General features: G+C 40.4%; 1 protein-coding gene across 4 annotated transcripts in view; it reads left to right on the top strand.

Annotated features, from left to right (window-relative positions):
* Positions 1-21,094, top strand: part of SHC3 (SHC adaptor protein 3) — a 150,410-nt gene that overhangs the window by 115,282 nt on the left and 14,034 nt on the right. For all 4 annotated transcript variants that reach the window (XM_067744999.1, XM_067745000.1, XM_067745001.1 and 1 more), the window contains 2 exons: positions 2,274-2,432; positions 5,821-6,116. In XM_067744999.1, the coding sequence (XP_067601100.1) occupies positions 2,274-2,432; positions 5,821-6,116 (455 nt within the window). The remainder of the gene's footprint in view (positions 1-2,273; positions 2,433-5,820; positions 6,117-21,094) is intronic.

The following is a 21,094-nucleotide window of genomic DNA, read 5'->3' as shown; positions in this document are numbered from 1 at the left end:
ACATGTCTCTATTCTCTAGACAGTTATTGCTACACATACATATATGTGTGTGTATGTATACATACATTTTTGAAGTCCCTTTTAATTTTAAACTTTTTCCCACCTCAAACATTTCTATAACTTTCAATAGCTCTGGGGCCCTGACTACTAACTGTTCAGGGCCTGGAGGAGATGGAGTGACAAATGAGCTAAGATACAATGTACACTTCTGGGTATAGAAATTTACATTTGTTGGTTTAACATTAAGGCTTTTCCATTCATTATTGACATTTGCTCTGGCAAGTAATTGACTATATATATATATATATATATTTTTTTTTTTTCTTTGCGGTACGCAGGCCTCCCACTGCTGTGGCCTCTCCCATTGCGGAGCACAGGCTCTGGACGCGCAGGCTCAGAGGCCACGGCTCACGGGCCCAGCCGCTCCGCGGCATGTGGGATCTTCCCGGACTGGGGCACGAACCCGTGTCCCCTGCATCGGCAGGTGGACTCTCAACCACTGCGCCACCAGGGAAGCCCTTGACAATATATTTTTAAAATTTCCCCCGATGAAAGAATTTCATGTCTTGCCTGCCCCAGCTGAAAGATGACCCATCCATACTGCCCAGCCAGTAATCCCTAAAACCCAGTCAGTACACCACATGGTTCTATCTCAGAATAGGATGGAAATAGCACATTAAAGTTATAACTTTGCCAGAGGCACTTTTTTTTTTAACATTTTTCATCTTTGTTCTATACACATTTAAAAAGTATTATACAGCAATTGTGTACATAGACATATAACTGCTAAAGATTAAAGGAGACACATTACTTACATGAGATATTTACTCTATTGAAAATTCATCAGGTTTATTTGAAAATGACATCTTTTTTTATGTTCAAGTTATTCCAGCCAGATCAAAAACAGACAATGGAAGAAGTTCACCAGGGCAAAAATGAGCCTTACACAAGTTCTTGTGTAAAGAGAATAAATAAATTTCAAGTTCTTATTTGTAAGCAATAAATATATTTTCCATAGAACAAATACAAATGTTCCTTATTGATCTGCTGGCAGCCATTTCCCCTAAATGAAACTGAACTCTGGGTACCAACACCAGGGAGGGTGTGTCTCCCTGCCCCCAGCTCAGCACCTGCCAATGTCTGAAGTGGGAAAGGGCTGTCATCAGCAACTTATTCATTGGGCTTTTGATCTTTTTAAAGATTAGTTTGTAAAGTTGTTTTTACAGTCTGAATTGTCTGCAGTTCATACAGACATCTGAATGGAAGATAGTCATCACTAAGCCACGACTCGTAGCGCAGGAACGACCAGTGATGCATAGAAACCACGTCCGGGAGAGGAGTAGACACAGCTCAGGAATTTGTGGAGATGCTCTCCAGAGACGGGATTTTCGCAGGACACCTGCATTCTCACGCTTACAGGCCAGAGACAGTGGTGCTGCCAAAAGTCCTTTAGTGGGCTCTTGGGAAAGCTTCTCCCAAAGCCCTGAACCCACTCTAGCCAGATGGATTGAGCTGACTTCCACAGCCCACCACCTGGAGAGGTGACGTCTCTCCAGGCCCAAGGCGATCTTGAGAGTGTCTGTGGAAGCCTGTTAGAAACAGTGATCCCATACAAAGAATGGGATCGTGGCTCAAGCAGGGCGACACCCTTCATTCGCCTCAGGCAACAAGAGCAGGGACAGCTTGACCCTGCCTTAACAGAGTCTTGGTCCAGCTGGGAAGTCCCACGAAGGCACAAGCCTGACTCTGTTTTAGAAGGAAGGTGCCTCATTCATTAGGAAGTAACTTTCTAATAAAATGGGGTCACAGCACCTGCACTGCATTTCTAATGGAGTTAACATATGAAGCATTCCCCTACACTTAAAAAAAGAACAATGAAAATAAGGCCTGTTGTTCTTCTGCTCAGTTATTTTGATCTCAGGCCTTTGTAAAGGGGATGAGGAGGCTGAGGCAGCTTCTGCAGCAGGTGTGCCCCCCCCACCTGCTCCCCCCAGCCCGGGTCAGAGGCGCCTAGGGTCTTGGTAAGGCTCCTAACCTTCACGGCGTCCATCATCCTTGGCCAGTAGGTCCCATTTTGACAGGAAGGAGTGGAGAGCATCCCAGCAGAGTACAACAGGGTATGAGAGGGTCAGAGAGGAGACTTAATGGATGGGCATCTGAAGCAAGGATCTTCCTATGAATGGGCTAAAGGAACTTTTCTGTGAATCACTGGGTAGCTTAACATGAATAGCTTTACGATCAGAAGAGAAAAGAGGGCTGTTTTCTTGTTGCAGGGTCCTTGGACATCTACAGCATGCCGGAAAGGAAATCGCATGTGACTCCTACGGGAGAAGCCCCCACCTATGTCAACACCCAGTGCATCCCGCTGCAGGCTGGGCTGGCCGCGGGCAGCAGTGCAGAAAGCAGCCCACGGAAAGACCTCTTTGACATGAGTGGGTTTCCATCTGCCACTGGATTTTTCTCTTTTGAGGCTGTTTTTTTGCATTGTCTTTTGTTTGAAATCTGTGCAATTACTGAATTTTCTTCTGGTGGGGTTTTGATGAATGACACTGATTAGCTGTATTTTTCTGGGTTATGATTGAGCTTTTCAAGGCTTTGAATTTGGCCAACCCCTGCTTTGGAATTACAACCTTCTCTGCAGTCCAGAGGCAAAGCAGCTTCCCTTTTTTTTTTTTTTTTAATTAATTAATGTATTTGGCTGTGTTGGGTCTTAGTTGCAGCACATGGGATCTTCGTGGTGGCATGCGGATTTCTCTCCAGTTGTGACATGTGGGCTCCAAAGCACACGGGTTCAGTAGTTGCAGCATGCAGGATTAGTTGCCTCACGGAATGTGGGATCTTAGTTCCCCGACCAGGGATCGAACCCGCTTCTCCTGCATTGGAAGGCGGATTCTTAACCACTGGACCACCAGGGAAGTCCCCCCACCCCCGTTTTATAATTGACTTTGCTCTTGAAGATCGTATTGAGACAAATGATATACATAAATGCATTCATTTATTTATTCACTTAGGTATTAATTGGATATTGTGTGCCAAATACTGTATCAGTTTTAAGGATGCCAAGATGAAATGGCTTGGCCCCTGTTTTCATAGAGCTCTTAGTCTGTTGAACAAGACTAACATATAAGCAAGAAATTGTAATATACCCTCTTGTTTGCCTACATACACTCACTTTCCCTCTCACTTTTTCTCTTTCTCTCTCCCCTTCTTCCTCTCTACTGAACACCTACCATGTGTCAAATACTAGTCTACTTACTGGGGATATACAGGAAAACCAAATAGACAAAGTCCCTACTCTCATGAAGTTTAAATAACCACCATGTGTTACCGGTAGTGACAGGTACTCTGATGAAAAATAAAACGGGATAAGAAGAGTAACCCCAAACTCCTGTTGATTGCACTGTAGTATGATGTGTACCATGGACCTCTGTTTGGCATATAGATTGGGAAAAATAAATCACCCGTGATTAATGAAAGTGTAAATTGTTGTTAAGGAATTTTGAAAGAGCTTCCCAAGCTCACAAACAGCTTTACATCCCCAAATTTCTTTTTCAATTTCCTTGAGAATTTTACAGGCTGAAGAGGGAAGGAGAGGAGACTAGCACTTAGTGAGTTTCTACCACGTGGCTAGGTGCTTATTATTTTATTTAATTTTTGCAATAGTCCTACGGGTAGATATTATTATTATTACCATTTTATAGAGGAGGAAACAGAGAACCCTAGAGGTTTGGTAACTTCACTGCTGGTTCACCACATACAATACATACCTGTTATTGTATGTGGGTTAGGACAGGGCTGAGTGCTTTTATAAACAGGCTGCACCATGACAACAGAAGTCTATTTTCCCCCAGAATGGGACACTGGACTCCCATTCTGATTTTAAAAATCACCAGAGCCAGAAGAACTGTAGAAGCATCTAGTCTAATCTCTTCATTTAAAAAAATGTGGAAATAGCCTAGGAGGTATGAAGCAACTTCTCAAGAGGCAGAGCAAAGTGGTAGCTCCAGTTGTAACGATATCTCCCAACATCAGTTTAGTAGTTGTATTTATGGTCAGACAATTTTCACTGTTTAATTTAGTCAATATACCAGTGACTCTTGGCCCCAGAGCCTGAGGAGAGTTAGATTTGGCTGGGGTTTGAGATGGGAAAAATGAAAGCCAGACCTCCCTTTTTTCATCCATCAATTTCTACTCCTACTCCCAAAACTAGAGAAGGGGAAACCGAAAGTATAAAGAGCCCTGGAGAGGCTAGTATCTATTGAAAAGTACAGAAAAATAGACCTAGCACTCTGTGTTTATCTTGAACCACTATAGCTAAATAATGATGGTGGTAGTGGTGCTGTTAGTGATGGTAATGGTACTGATGGTGGTGGTGATGCTGATGATTGTGGTGATTGTGGTGATGGTGATGAGGGTAATGATATGGTGATGGTGATGATGGTAATGGTGGTAATGAAGGTGATAATAATGATAAGATGGTGATAGTGGTGTTGGTGATGATGATGATGGTGATGATGATGTTGATAGTGATGGTGATGATGTTGATGCTAGTGGTGGGGCTGAGGTGATGGTGATTATGATGGTGATGATGATGTGTGGTAATGGTGATGGTGGTGATGATGATGATGGTACAGAAACAGAATACAAATTTTCAACTACTCCAGGTAATCAGGGAAAAAGTAGAATAAAAAGAGAAAATCTACGAACATAATTTTAGCCCATAGTTTTAACCTCTTTTTTGCCCCAAATCTGTAAATCATTTAACAAGTGTCAAAATGATTTAGTTTTGGTTTCATTTATTCACTTCACTTCTGCCCATTCTCTACCACCATTTAGCAAACTGGTCTGATTTTACAGCACTCACTGAATATTTATGGGTACAAACTATGTCCCAGGAAAAATGTTGGACTAGAGGGATGTTGCTGTGCCCAGGAGAGAACCATTCTTGTTCTTGTGGTGCTTGCATTGTAGTAGGTTGGCAGTGGGGTCCTAGATAATCATCACAACACCTTACACTTGTGTGGCACTGGGGGCATTTTTCAGAGTGCTGTTGTACATATTGCCTTGTTTGAAAATCGAACATTGAGATTTAATTAGATGAGCCTGGTGACTTCTCTTACCGCTGGTATTTGTGGCTCTTAGAGCCATGGCCTGCAGTGAGAAGTATGTTCTGAAGGGCATAAAATCAAGCTCAATCTCAAACACTCACACAAGAGCCTTTTTCTACAGGGAAACAAGTGAAGGTCAAGGGGAGGTAGAGCTCCTAGCCTGGGGCAAGTCACACAAAATGCACCCAATAAATGTCAGTTTTCTTCTCTTTTAAGAATTCACCTAATACAAAAATTTTAAAAGAAACATTTGTTGGGCTGGGTTTCAGTTTTGCATGAAATCAAAACCTTGCAACTTTGTGTATTTTCTTTGGTATTGGCAGGTTTTTATTCAGAAGAGAACACATTTGTTGAAGAGGCTAGCCAATATTCCAGAGAAAGTAGATGGCATGTAATATTCATGGCCTCTTGCAGCGTGCAAAAATGGAGTCATTCTAACTAGTGAGGCAAAGGGTGTGCTTGAGTCTTTGGCACAAGACACAATGCCCAGCTGTCTTGGGAAAGCAGACTCATCAGAATGAGTCATGCCAAGATTTGGGCTTTGCTTTCAAATGCTTGTTATGATGAGTCTTGTTGTATTACCAGCCAGTCATTTTTCTCTACTTCTTTTTTTTCTGGTAGAAGTTGCCTTTACATTTCCAGCCCTCACATTGTACTGTTTATCATTTGTTCTCCTTGGGATTGACGTGTTGCTGGCAAATGTTGTTGGCAGAACCTTTTGAAGATGCTCTCAAGAACCAGTCCTTGGGGCCTGTGTTGAGCAAGGCAGCCTCCGTGGAGTGCATCAGCCCCGTCTCACCCAGAGCCCCGGATGCTAAGATGCTGGAAGAGCTGAAAGCAGAGCCTTGGTACCAAGGGGAGATGAGCAGGAAGGAGGCAGAGGGGCTACTGAAGAGAGATGGAGACTTCCTGGTCAGGAAGAGCACCACCAACCCAGGCTCCTTTGTCCTCACTGGCATGCACAATGGCCAGGCCAAGCACCTGCTGCTCGTGGACCCAGAAGGCACGGTGAGCACAGGTCGGAGTGTGGCCTGCACTGGGCAACCTCCCTCCGACAGTCTACCCTGGGTCACTGCACTGGGGACCACTTTCCCTCCTCTACTCACATATGCCTGCTGAGTCCTGACGGTCACTTCTTCAGGGCCCTGGAGACCAGGCCCAGAGGACTTATGCTTTCAGGCCAGAGCCAGGCTACAGGAGCCCATGGTCAGGACCCCCTGTGCAAGTTACAAAACTTGGAAATCCCCAGGGCCTGGGTTGAAAGGTTTAATTCTCATGTTCTTTAAAATAAATACAAAAACTGAGAAAGTTGTCCTTTCAGATATGTTCATAGTGGACAAAGAAGTACAGGGCTCCTGGGCTTTTAATATTTACCTCAAATATCTCTACAAGTTGAATCACCAGTTTTTATTTGCAGGTTATAAAATGTGATGAAGAAGTAAGTAAGCCTCCTATTAATTAGTCTCTTGCTTTCCCACCCAGAGAAGTAATACCTCATGACAGTGATTTTGGCACTTCCTGGCAGTACAGTTGTGTCTGAATAATTCTATGGGGTTGACTGAATATACCATCTTTCAGTCAATAAATAAATTTGACTTCACCCTGGCACAGTCCAAGAATTACTAAGTTTAATAAATATAGTTAACTTAGCCTAACCATTGAGTAAATTCCAGGATTGTTGTTTAAAATTTTTTTATCCAGTGAAAACAAAGCAGCAGGTAGAGTTATCTCAATAGTGGTTAAGAACATGGCATTTAAAAAAAAATGTATTGAAGTGTAGTTGATTCACAATGTTGTGTTAATTTCTGCTGTACAGCAAAGTGACTTAGTTATGCATATATATATATTCTTTTTCATATTCTTTTCCATTATGATTTATCACAGGATACTGAATATAGTTCCCTGTGCTATACAGTAGGACCTTGCTGTTTATCCATTCTATATATAATAGTTTGCATCTGCTAAACCCAAACTTCTAATCCTTTCCTCCCCAATCTCCCCTTCCCCTTGGCAACCACAAGTCTGTTCTCTATGAAGGACATTGCATTTTTTGATTGACAGGTAGGGATGAAGACAGTCTTCAGTTGAACTTGGACACAATTTAACTGTTTGTGTTTGGGGAAAGAGGCGGTGTTACCTGAGATGATTTGTTGCCTCAGGCGTCTAGACTAAGTTGCCTGCACACCTCAGCTCCCTAGACCTCTGCACCTTCTCTTCTCTTCCATTCTCCAGCTGGGCAACCACTTCCCATGAATGTAACATATATCCAATTCACCTTCTTTCGTTGTGTGGATTTTTTTTGCATATATGCACACCAGGGAAAATACATATTTTGTGTTTGTGTGTTTCAGAAATTTGCAAACAAACATGATGTTATTCCACAAATCATTTCTTTCTTTTTCCCTTCGGTACATGTTTTTAAGATCTGTCAGTAGTGCCTTCCATATACTGAATTGTTACTTGGGTGGGCCATCTGGGGCTCACTGGATACACCATCTGCACATCACTTCCTGAGCTCTCTTGTGAAACATTGAAAAACTAAAGGTGCTGCAAACCTCGTGCCTGTTTCCCCTGCACCTGGGATGGTCTCTCTGGGGCATATCCCAGGAGTGTTTGATCATAGGGTGTACATACATTTAATGTCATCAGGGGTTGCATCTGCATCCAGAATGGCTGGGCTACTGACATGTGCAGCAGCAGAGTGTGAGGGTCCCACACCCACCCTTTCTCTATCTAGTTTTGCTAATCTGGTGCGGGTGGGGAGTGAAGTGATGTCTCATTGTTTGCTGTGCAATTCTTTGATTGCACTTTAACAGGTTTTTCCATAAATTTTATGTTCCTATCTTTCCTCCATGTTTCTCTTTTAATCTTCTTATTGGGTTTTCTTGAGTTTATTCCAGCAATAGAATCTCCATATGTACTCTCCCACATCTTCACCTATGAGACATTCTTCATCAGATAAAAGTCTTTTTTTGGGGAATGTAGCTGAATCCATCAATTTTCCCCTTTATGCTTTATAGTTTTGAGTTTTAAAAGGTTTCTCACCTACAAATCACAGATGTACGGTACTATATATTTTCTCCTACTAGCTTTATTGTTTGTCTTTCACATTTACCTTTCAATTCCAACTGAAGTTACTTTGGAAGATGATATAAGATAGGACCCAACATTTTAAAAATCGCCATGTAGTGAGCCAATTCTCCCGTCACTATTTACCAAATAATTCACCTTTTCTCTGTGGTAGTGATGCTCCCTCTATTACACACTAAGTCTCTGTGTCATGGGTCTGTTTCTGGACTCTCAGTTTTGTTCTACTGATTTGACTGTCTGTTTCTTGTGCAAGTTCCATACTGCTTTAGTCATTACAGCCTTAAACTGTCTTAATATCTGGTGGTGTGCGTCCTTCCTCTTGAGTCTCCTTTTTATAAGTTGTCTTAGCTATTCTCAGACCTTTATTCTTTGTACTGATTTTAGATTCAGTTTATTAAGTCACCAAAAATACATGCTGGGGTTTCGATAGGACTTGCACTGAATTTACAGATTAATTTGGGGCGAGCTGACATTTTTCAATATTAAATAATCACCTCCATGAACATGGCATGTCTCCACTTATTTAGTTTTAAGATGTCTTTTGTTAGAATATTAAAATTCTCTCCAGAAAGTTCTTCTGTTTCCATTGTTAGGTTGCTTCCTAGGGATAGTTTTAGTTCTTGTTGTAAGTGGTATGTTATTTTTGATCACTTTTTCTCAGTAGTTGTTGCTGCAGGGAGAGGAAAGTAGTGTGATCTTGAGCCTGGAAATTTTGCTGATTGTGGTCGTTTTACTGGACCAGCGGTCGTTGCCATTGCAAACACTGCGTTTTTTCGTCTGCCTTCCAATCCCAGACATTAGAGGACACCTTTGAGCATTGGCCAGGAGAGGGCGCCCTTGTTCAGCTTCCAACCTGAAGGAATGTTTGAGGTATTGTTCCCTTAAGGATGATGTAAGCTTTTGGTAGATGTCCTTATCAACCTAAAAGACTTCGTTCATTCATTCACTCAACAAATGTGTACTGGATGACTACTAATCCAGGCATTGTTTTTGGCACCTGGGATATGTCCATGAGCCAGTTAAAAGGGCAATCTCTGCTCTCATTACCTATTTATACGTATTAATTGACCAACTACTTTTATCATGTATAGGTGTTGAACTTTATCAAATGCTTCTTCAGCAGATTTTGAGATAATACCATGATTTTTTTCCTAAAGTCCATTCATGTGGGAAATTACACAGGTAGATTTTTCTGATGTTGCATCCTGGCATAAACCCTGCTTGGTCTTGACATAGTAATCATGGATTTGGAGTCCTAATATTTCCTTTAGGATTTTTCAGGCACAGTTCATGAGAGAAATCTGTCTTCATTGTCTTTGCTTCCTTCTCTTGTGTGTGCTCGTCTGGTTTGGGTGTCAAGATTATGTGGTTATACACACCTCTTACAATGATCTAGGCTTACTCAGGCCAGAGGAGACTTCCCCCACCATTTTACCTCAAATAGAATCCCCTAGATACCCCCTATTTCTTTACCCTGATTTATTTTTACCCTTAAGCACTTACCACAAACAAGCACTCGTTTATTTGCTAATTTGTTTATTATTTCGTTTCCCCCACTAGACTATAATCTCCAAGAGGGTATCAGTCTTGTTCATTGCAGTATTTCCCACCATCTAGAATAGTGCCTGGCACATAGCTTGTGTTCAATAAGCATTAGATAACTGAATACATAAATCAACCTCAGGCTTTTTCAGGTTAGGAGGTTGAGGACCGAAGAAGGTGAGCTGGGGTCACAAGTGAGATTTTCTACACAGACTCAGTCCAGAGTTCTTTCCATTTGCATTGGCTACCTATTAAATTAGTTGTAGTTACCTAAAGGAAAATAGGAGGGAAATAGAAATCCTATGAGAATATGAATATTTCAGTTGAAAATTTTAGGTATTTTTTTAAAGTTAAAATTTAGCTAAATTATACCCTCTTATAGATCAAAGACGATTAGTTTTTTTGTTCACTCAGTTCTTATAGACAAAAAGATGATTTACAGAAGATACGTACTACTACTAATATATTATACATTCATGAACCAGTATCAAGATAATGTAGAAGACAAGGAGGACGTGAAGTTAGACCAGGTGTCTGAGCAAGCCCAAACACCCCAAGCTGTGCTGTCTCTACAGCTTTAATTTTGGAGGAGAAATTTGCAGTATGGTTGAGAAAATCTGTAAATCACACCTACTAATAACTGTTCTTTTGGGGGGCTTTTTGTGGGATCTGATTATCTAGCTTAATTGATCCTATGGAGGACAGCTTTAGCTGAAAAAGAAAATGGAAATGAAAGACTTAATTAAAAACGTAATGTCACTTCCTTGCTGTGAGGACACCAAAATAGATGATGAACACATTCTCTTCAATATTTATTCATCTGATTTTCATGGTAATTGGTTGGTCCCTGACTATAAAGGCGGAAACTTGGCAGAACAGATTACTCAGATAAATAAGGATGCAAAACAGTTCTACGTCTAAATTTACTCCAGAGTATACCAACCTATGTGCCTTCCCACTGTGCACTGATTGTTCAAGACGAGGGCGCCTGGGCGAGCTGGAAATGTGGGTGACAAGGATCACTGTGGCAGGGCTTCTGAGCTCCTGCAGAGGTGCTGAGGCTACTGACCCTAGATAACAGCAGCTGAAAAGAAGCTGGCGAGTGGGTCTGTAGGAACAGCCTCAGATATGGAGTCTGGTGCACTTTTTTTTCTTTTCAACATCTTTCAGAATCATTTAGTCAGCCCTCTGTGTCTAAAATTATTCCCTGAGTCATTTATCATTGATTCATCACTTTGGCCTTGAAGGGCCAGCAAAGTGATGTGGGCACTGTGCTTGCATTTGAACAAGCTACGGCTGCACGTTGCTGGGTATTCCATGGGCTTCGTCAACGTGGTCTCAGGTTATGGCATGTTTGAGAGCATGTACAGGGGCTTTTGCATTCCTGAACTCACCAAACCATGACAACCATCCAACATCCACATTTATCAGGTTTTTATTTTCTTCTCAGGGTAATTAAGAAAACAAAAAGCCCCCTGATCCCTCCACTTAATAAAGCCCTGTTGTTATTTTGAAATTCCCTTTGTACCAGTCAGTCTAGCCTGTGCTGTCGTAACAAATAAGGGACTCCCTTCTCCAACAATGAGAAACCTGACTCCCATTATTCTTAATGTTTTTACCTATTTGATGAACTTCCTTGTATGTGGAAACCTGCCTCATCAAGCCTGGATTTCGACTCCTCTGCCCAGCTGTCCCCACATGGGTTCCCTCCTCACCCTGTTCATGTTTTGATACCCACACTGCTCGATCCTCCTACATACATGCCCTCCCCCTCCTTGGCTGTGACTTCCATGGTGGGCTGCCCAACCTTCTCCTTGGCATGGACGCTTCTGACACCCTGTGCCAGTCCATCCATCCATCCAGCCCTTGGGCATACCCACTCTGCCCGCACTCTGGGATGCCATTTGGGGCCATTGTGGCTACATGACCCCCACATCACAGACACCTGTCTTCTTGGCATTTGGACTTTTTGTTCACTTAGGAAGGAAAAGGAGAGGAAAGGAAAGGGAAGAGGAGCTTTGCAAAGTATTTCATAACAGATCCTGGGCCTCCTATCATTCCTAGTATAACTACCTTAGCACGCATCCCTACCAATAAGGACATTAAAACAACAACAACAACATGTCATTGTTATAGCCAACAAAAACCAAAACTAATTACTAAACATACTCAAAATTTCCTGATTATCTCAAAGATATTCTTTTTATAGTAAGTTTGTTGGAATCAGAATCCATAGATGGTCCATCCACGTCATGCATTTCATTATGTCTCAAGATTCGCACTCCATAGAAGCTTTCTTTCTGTTTCCCTCTACACCTTGATTTGTTTGGTGAACTGGACATTTGTCTGTAGAATTTCCCACGTAGTGATTTGTGTCCTTGCTTTCTTGTGGCATTATTTAACTTGTTTCTTGTTTCTTGTATTATCTATGAATTGGTAAACATAAAGATCTTTAAAAACAGCTCTGTTGGGACAGAATTTACATAATACACACTTGAAGTGTACAATTCTGTGGTTTTTAGTATATTCGCAGATATGAGCATCCATCATCACCGTCCATTTTGGAATATTTTCATGCTGTACCATTTAGCTATCACCTCCCTATCCTCCGATCCCGCAGCCCTAGGAACCACTCAGCTATTTTCTGTCTCTATAGATTATCCAATTCTGGACATATGTATGAATAGAATTATATAATATGTGGACTTTTGACTAACTTCTTTCACTTAACATAATGTTTTAAAGGCTTACCCATGCTGTAATATGTGTGAGCACTCCATTCCTTTTTATGGGTGAATAATATTCCATTTTTGGACATACCACAGTTTATGATTAGTCTGTTGATGGACACTTGGCTATTGTGAATAATGCAGCTATAAATGGTACGTACAAGTTTTTGCATGGACATATGTTTCATTTCTCTTGGATATATATCTAAGAGTGGGATGCTAGGTCAAATGGTAACTCTGTACTTTGTCTCTTGATGAAATGCCAGACGGTTTTCCAAAGCAGCTATACCATTTTACATTCCAACCAGCAGTGTATAAGGGTTATAATTCCTCTATATCATCACCAACACTTGTTATTATCTGACTTTTTGATTCTAGACATACTAGTGGATGTAAAGTGGTATACCATTGTGGTTTTGATTTGCATTTTCCTTGATGACTAATGAGGTTGAGCGTTTTTTCATGTGCTTATTGGCCGTGTGTGTATCTTCTTTGGAGAAATGACTATTCAGATCCTTTGCCTACATTTCTTCCTTTTCTTTTTTTTCTCTTCACTTTTTATTGTGGTAAAATATATGTAATATAAAATTTACCATCTTAACTACTTTTTGAGTGTACAGTTCAATGATATTAAGTATGTTTATATAGTTAGGCAACCACAACCGCCATCCATCTCCAGAACCCTTCTCATCTTTTAAACCTGAAACTTTATACCTATTGAACAATAACTTCCCATTCCCAACCCCCAGTCCCTGGCATCCACCATTTTACTTTCTGTAACTATGATTTTGACTACTGTAAGTATACCTCATATAAGTGGAATCATATAGTATTTGTCTTTTTGTAATTGGTTTATTTCACTTAGCACAATGCCCTCAGGTTTCATCCACATTGTAGAATGTGTCAGAATTTCCTTCCTTTTTAAGGCTAAATAATATTCCATTATATGTATGTATCGCATTGTATCGCATTTTGCTTATCCATTCATCAGTGGATGGATATTTGGGTTGCTTCCATGTTTTAGCTATTGTGAAAAATGATGCTATGAACATGGGTATGCAAATATCTCTTCCAGACCCCACTTTCGACTTTTATAGTATATATCCAAAGGTGGATTTGCTGGATCATATGGTAATTCATTTGTAATATTTTCTTGAGAAACCATCATATTTTTTCCACAGTGGCTGCACCATTTTACATTCCCACCAGCAGTATACAAGGGTACCAATTTCTACACATCCTCTCCAACATTTATTTTCTATTTTCTTTTTTTTTTTTTTTTTTGCTGTATGCAGGCCTCCCACTGTTGTGGCCTCTCCAGTTGCGGAGCACAGGCTCCGGACGCGCAGGCTCAGCGGCCATGGCTCACGAGCCTAGCCGCTCCGCGGCATGTGGGATCTTCCCGGACCGGGGCATGAACCCGTGTGCCCTGCATCGGCAGGCGGACTCTCAACCACTGCTCCACGAGGGAAGCCCTCTATTTTCTTGATAGTAGCCATCCTAATGGATGTAAGATGGTATTTCATTGTAGTTTTGATTTGCATTTCTCTAATGATCAGTTTTGTTGGTCTCTTTATATTTATCCTTATTAGAGTTCATTGAGCTTTTTGGACGTTTATGCTCGTGTATTTAATCAGATTTGGAAAATTTCTGTCATTATTTCTTCAAGTACTATGTCTTTCTCTTTTTACTCTCTTCTCCCTCTAGCATTCTAGCAATGCATATGTTGATCTATTTTATGGTATCCCACAGGTCCTTTAGGCTCTGTTCACTTTTCTTCAATCTTTTTTCCTTCTGTTCCTGGGACTCAAAAATTTCAATTGTCCTATCTTCAAGCTCCCTGATTCTTTCTTCTGTCTTGTGCTTTTCCACTCCAGAGTTTCATTTTGGTTCCTATTTAGGTTTTCTAAATAGGTTTTATTGATGTTTCTATTATTTTCGTACATCATTTTCTTGACTTTCTCCACATCTTTATTTAGTTCTTTGAGCATCTTTAAGGCACCTTCAAGTTATTTTAAAGTCTTTTTCATGAATATTTATCCCTCTGTTTTTTCTAAGAGTTTTATAGTGTTAGCTTTTCCATTTAGGCTTTTGGTCCATTTTGAGTTAATTTGTATATTTGGGGTGAGGCAATGTTTCGATTTTATTATTTTACAGGTGGATATCCAGTTTTCTCAGCATCATTTGTTGAAAAGACTATTCTTTCCCCCATTGAATATGTTTGGCATTGCTGAAAATCGATTGACCATATATGTGTGGGTGTATTTCTGCATCTCAATTCCATTCTGTTGATCCCTATGTCTACCTTTATGGCAGTACAACATTGCCTTGATTACTGTTGCTTAGTAGTAAGTTTTTAAGTCAAAGAGAGTGAGTCCTCTGACTTTGTTCTTTTTCAAGATCGTTTTAGCTATTCAGGGAACCTCACAATTTTATATACATTTTAGAAACAGCTTGTCAATTTTTACAAAGAAGTCAGATGGGTTTCTTATAGGAATTGTGTTGAATGTACAGATCAACTGGGGGATAGAGAGTATTGCCATCTTAACAATGCTGTCTTCTGTCCATTAACATGGGATGTTTTCCCACTTATCTAGATCTTTAATTTCTTTTGACAATGTTTTTTTAGTTTCCAGAGTGTAAGTTTTCCACTTACTTTGTTAAATTTATTCCTCTCTATATATTTGTTTCTTGGATGCACTCATGAATGCAATTGTTTTCTCAATTTCATTCTCATTGTGTTCTTTGCAAGTATATAACTACAATTAATTGTTTATATTAATCTTATATCGTGCAAACTAGCTGAACTCATTTATTAGTTCTAATAGTAGTTTTTAGTGATTCCTTAGTGTTTTCTACATATAAGATCATATTATCTGTGAATAGAGATAGTTTACTTCTTTCAAATCTGGATGCATTTTATTTCTTTTTATTGACTATTTGCCCTGGCTAGAACATCCAATAGAATAATAGAAGTGGCAAGAGTGGTCGTCTTTATCTTTTTACTTATCTTAAGGGGAAAGCATCCAATCTTTCACCATTAGGTATGATGCTGTGAGTTTTTGTGGATGTCCTTTATCAGGTTAAGTAAATTTCCTTCTACTTTTTTGAGTATCTTTTAACATGAAAAAGTGTTGGATTTTGTCAAATGCTCTTTATGTGCCTATTGAAATAATTATGTGATTTTTGTTTTTTATTCTATTGATATGTTCAACTCCATCAATTGGTTTTCAGATGTTAAACCAACCTTGCATTCCTGGAATAAATTCTGCTTGGTCATAGTGTATAATTATTTTTATACGTTTCTGGATTTGGTTTGCTAGTACTTTTTGTTGAGGATTTTTTGCATCCATATTCATAAGAGATATTAGTCTGTAGTTCTCTTTTCTTGTAGTTTCTTTGTCTGGTTTTGGTATCAGGGTACTACTGGCCTCATTGATTGAATTTGGAAGTATTCCCTCATCTTCTACTTTTTGGAAGAAATTCCAAAGAATTTATATTAATTTTTCTTTAAACATTTGATAGAATTCAGCAGTGAAGTTATCTGGTCCTGGGCTTTTCTTTTGGGGTACTTCTGTTTACTGCTTAATATCTTCACTTGTTATAGGTGTATTCAGATTTTGTATTTCTTCCTGAGTCAGTTTTGATAGTTTGTGTCTTTCTAAGAATTTGTCCATTTCACCTAATATCAAATTGGTTGGCATAAAATTTTCCATGGTATTCTTTTATAATCTTTTTTATTTTTATAATGTGGGGAAAATGTTCCCCTTTTCATTTCTAAGTATAGTAGTTTGAGTCCTCTTTGTTTTTTAATTTGGTCAATCTAGCTAAAGGTTTGTCAAGTTTGTTGACATTTTCAAAGAACCAACTTTTGGTTTCATTGATTTTTTTTCTATTGTTTCTCTATTCTCCATTTTGTTTATCTCTGCTTTAATCTTTATGATTTTCTTTCTTCTGCTTGCCTTAAGTTTAGTATACTCTTCTTTTTTTCAGGGTCTTTAAGTGAGGGGTTATGTTATTGATTTGAGATTTTTTCTGTCTTAATATAGACATTTACAGCTATAAATTTCTTAAGTATAGCTGTAGCTCATAAGTTTGGTCTGTTGTGTCTTCGTTTTCATTTATTTTAAGTATTTTCTTATTTCCCTCCTGATATCTCTTTGACTAATTAATTATGTAGGAGTTTTTTTTGAATTTCTATGTATTTGTGAGTTTCTGAATTCTTTTCCTGCTGTTGAGTCCCAGTTTCATTCCATTTTGGTCAGAGATTGTATCCCCTTAGTGTGGCATTACTGTTATACATATTAAATCTATTATATTAATGTTACAGACTTAACAATGCATTGTTATATTACCTTACCCTCTGAAATTATTTCCTTAGCCTAATGCAGCTTTGCTCTGCCCACCTCCTTTGTACTGTTATTGGCAAATATGTTATACATATATTACATTTCTATGTTAGGCCCAACATTACATCATATTCATATTATTTTATACAATTACTTTTAAATAAGTTAATATTGAATTGCCTTCTTGAGAGAAGAGACCTAAGTTTTCCTCACCATGTCATTACTATTATCCAGCTCATTCCAACTATTTTTGGAACATACATGAAGACAGTCTGATTTTCTGTTCTAATGTGGACTAATAGATTACTAAAGCAAACCCATTATTCTAAGGACATAGTCTCATTGGAGTCTTGGGTGAGTTTCAGCCTGTTGTGTATACTATATCTTCCTCTTTTATGGTTTTCACTCACTTTAATTGGAGTTATTTCTCAAAACAGGTACATGGGCATGAACTTTCTCATTCCTACATGTCTGAAAATATATTTTGAAGTCACTTTGATTCACCTTATGGTTGCCTGTAGCATGGCTGCTCTGATTCTTAATCTTTTGTAGATTACTTTTTCTTTACCTACTAGACATTTTTAGTTTTTTCTTTACCTTCTACAATGACGTGGTCATGAATCTGTGTGTACCTTTTCTTATTCATTTTTCCAGAGATGTGATGAACCCTTTCCATCTGAAAATTTTTGTTTTTTCTTAGGTCATAGCAATTTCCTTATATTATTTCTTTGATAATTTCTTACCTTCTTTATTCTTTCCCCTTAGAACACCTTGTTGAGGGGATGGATCTCTTGGATTGATCTTCTGTCTCTTCTTTCCTGCAAGTTTCCAGTTCTTTGAAAATTTGCTCTATGTTCTGAAAGCTTTCCTTGATGATCTTCCAAACTTAATATATGTATAATTTTACAAATTGTATATTTAATTTCTAAAGGAAAATTTGTTATCTTCTGATTGTTTTACTTTTTTGTGCATCTTGTTCTTTTTAATGGTTAAAAAGAAGAAGAACATTTTTACTTTTTGGTGTTATTAATATGAGTTGTTTTTAATATTTTGTCTATTTTCCAACTTAACTTGTGGGGTCAGGTGTTTGTTTGCTTATCATGATTTTTCTTTTCATGGTACTGACATTCTTAAGATGCCCAGTACATTTCCTTGCCATATAGAAGAACAAGAGACTGGACTGATTTTCCTGGGATGGATCTCCTCTGCTGTAATACATTTAGGTATCTTTCCCTCTAGTCTTTCCTGGCATTAGCATTGAAGACTGACTGAGATTATGTGTGTGTGGTGGGTGAGACATGGGGTAGGGATATTTTGGAGGGGATTAGGTGAAGGGAAGCTGTTGTATGACAGATTAGAGGACTGTAGGGTGAGAAGGGGTGGAGGGGGCTCGGACTTTTACGCTGGGTACCTCCCAGGAGCGTTTTACTTGGAATCACCTTTACCCTCCTATAGCCTTAATTTTCCCCAGACGTCTTATTTAATTTCTTTGGATAAACATTCTCTGGCTTCTTCCCTGAAGGCAAAATACTAGTTTGGCTATAAGGAGGCAAAGGGGAAGGAGGGGGTGGTGGAGCTGCTGGCTAAGTTACTCTGGAGCATTCTCCAGGCAGCCTAACTGCTCTCCCTCCCACCATTGCTCCTCTCTCTCCTCAGCTGCAGGATTCGCCCTCCCCTCTACATTCTAGGCTACCCTCCTCCTCACTCTTTTATTTCAACAGCCTTCCTCTTTTCTGCTAGCCCACAGTGTGCTGATGTTACAGTATCCATTGGCAATCCACATCCTTCTTTTTTGTTTTAGAAGTTTATTCCTCTACTGTCATTTCACTGGGTTTGGCGAAGATGGGATAAGACAATGCCTATATTCAGCCTTACATTTTAAATTAGAATTTCTTTACTCATGCCTTTCCTGTAAAAAGAGAATCATTTAATGATGTAAAACATCAGCTATTCACCCATCTCTATTTTCTATCGACAATTACAAAATTAAAGAAGTAAAAACACATAGGTACATTTTAGTATCTTCCCCACTCAATATTTGGTAAGGGAACTTCCCTCCTTTTTTTCTGTAAATACACCAGTGCCCTAGGGGAGCTTGGAGCTAATGTGTCCACAACATTTCTGTGCTTCTCTGGCATGGCTCTGAAGAAACCCTGATTGGTGAACATTTCCTATGAATTTCCCTTTTGGATACCGTGGTCAGGCTTCTACCTTTTTTCTCTTCTATTATCAGAAACAGACTTTGCTGACTTTTGGGTAAACTTGGGGATGATTGAGGCTCCTTAGTACCTTGGAAATGGAAAAAGAAGGGACATTACACCTATAAGGAACCAGGGCCAGGCAGCCCAAAATAGTCCCCCCTGGATGTGGCTGGTCAGGGAAACCATGGGGTGGGAGGGGGAGATTGGAAGATCTCCAGGATCCCAGCTGTGCAGGGATTCATGATCAAGCTTACAGTTTGGATGGAAAATGAGTGTACATGTGGAGCAAGGCATCAATTGGAAAATGTAAGCAACTAGCGTGCAAGATTCCAAGTACGACCCTTGGCATTGCAGCCCCGGGGGCTGATGTGGATCCAGCACTGTGGCCATTGGGTTTAGGAGGGACTTGGACTGCACCTTAATTTCAAGTCTGGAAGAAGCCAGGCAATGTGGCCAGGGTGGGTCTACATCCTATCTGTGTTAGGTTGCATTCAGGCATGAACTTTTGGGGGTGGGAAGATGTCAGTGGATCCAGCCAAAGCTGAGACAGTAGACAGAGGGCTGCAGGTCTGTATGTGCAACTGTTCCTGTGGAATCAGAGTTTTCATCAGGAGACATCTTCAACTGACAGCTTTGCCTGTTCTAGTGCCACCCTTTGGACGGGGCTGAATGTAATCATTTTGTCATCGATTGAATGTACTCCTTAAGGCATGATTTTTTTTTTTTTTTGGCCGCACCACGTGGCTTGTGAGATCTCAGTTCCCAAACCAGAGATTGAACCCGGGCTGTGGCAGTGAAAGCCTGGAATCCTAACCACTAGGCCCCCAGGGAACTCCCTTAATATACCATTTTTAAATGCACAATTTCTAAATGCCTACAGAGCAACTCCACATAAGTGTTCTAGGCAACTTGAGCCTACCACGTCTAAAGGGGAAGGTATCATCCCATCGTTCCCAGCTCCTCACCCCAGCTGCCCCCTGGATGCCTTCCCATGGCTTGCCCAGTCAGCAAGCCTCTGCCACCAGCACCTCCCTCTCACACTCCACATTCTCTGACTGACCAATCCCCTAAATATCTCTGAAAGGGTCCCTCTCTTCCTGGATTGTCAGTGCATTTCCCCCCACCCTTCACTGCCAGCAGGAGGCTCCGCTAATGTCATTCCCTGCTCTAAATCTCTCCAGGATGGCCGTTGCCTTCAGGGTAAGTTTAAACTGCTCAGTATGGTATGAAAAACAGGAACAGCAAACATTTACTGAGCATGTACTAGGGGCCCTGCACTGTGTGAAATTCTTCATGCACATTAATCAGTTACTTCTGATGAGAATCCTATGAAGTAGGACTATTATGATAACAAATTTACATGGGAATGAAGGCTCAGAGAGGTCGGTAACTTGCCCTAAAGGGCACCATTAGGAGGTGACAGGTGGGGAGGTGAACCCAGGTGCTTGAAACTGGCTTCTTGTCACTACACCAGACAGTTATCTTGGGGGTTGGGGGGGAGGTCCGATGGTAGTTCACAAAGCACACAGAATGCTGCTTGGCACCCAGCTGGGTGACGAAGGAAAGCGCTGGTGTCTGGCTGGTTTACATCTCAGTGGAGCATCTTGAGAATGTCCCATCATTTCTGTTTTGATACTGGGTGGGTGGAGGGGCTGAATGAACAGGGCAGGTACTGTCACGTTCCTGTCAACAATGCAATTAGACCAACAGAGCTTCAAGCTGTACTCTTCTCGCCCAGTGGTTCTCAGAGTGGGGTCCCCTGTCCACTGGAACCTGCTAGAAATGCAAATTCTCAGGCTCCACCTGCTGAGTCAGAATCTCTTGGGGTGGGGGTGTCAGGCAGTCTGTGCTTCCAGAAGACCCTAGGGGCTTTTGATGCTGCTCAAGCTGAGAACCACAGTCTAGTGAACGCATCCTTCCTGGCCTGTACATTTTGGGGCCTCTGCCTGGGGCTTTGTGTCACAGGGTTGCTTCATGGCTAAGAAGAAAATGTTTGGGGAGGGCAACACCAGATAATATTGAAGGAAGCTTCCAGCTCTCAGTTCAATTTCTTCGCCACTGTGTTCTGCCAGCCA

The sequence above is a fragment of the Pseudorca crassidens genome, chromosome 7 (assembly GCF_039906515.1).
Source record: "Pseudorca crassidens isolate mPseCra1 chromosome 7, mPseCra1.hap1, whole genome shotgun sequence".
In the NCBI taxonomy this organism is placed as follows: Eukaryota; Metazoa; Chordata; class Mammalia; order Artiodactyla; family Delphinidae; genus Pseudorca; species Pseudorca crassidens.
This window is presented reverse-complemented; position numbering and strand designations above follow the sequence as displayed.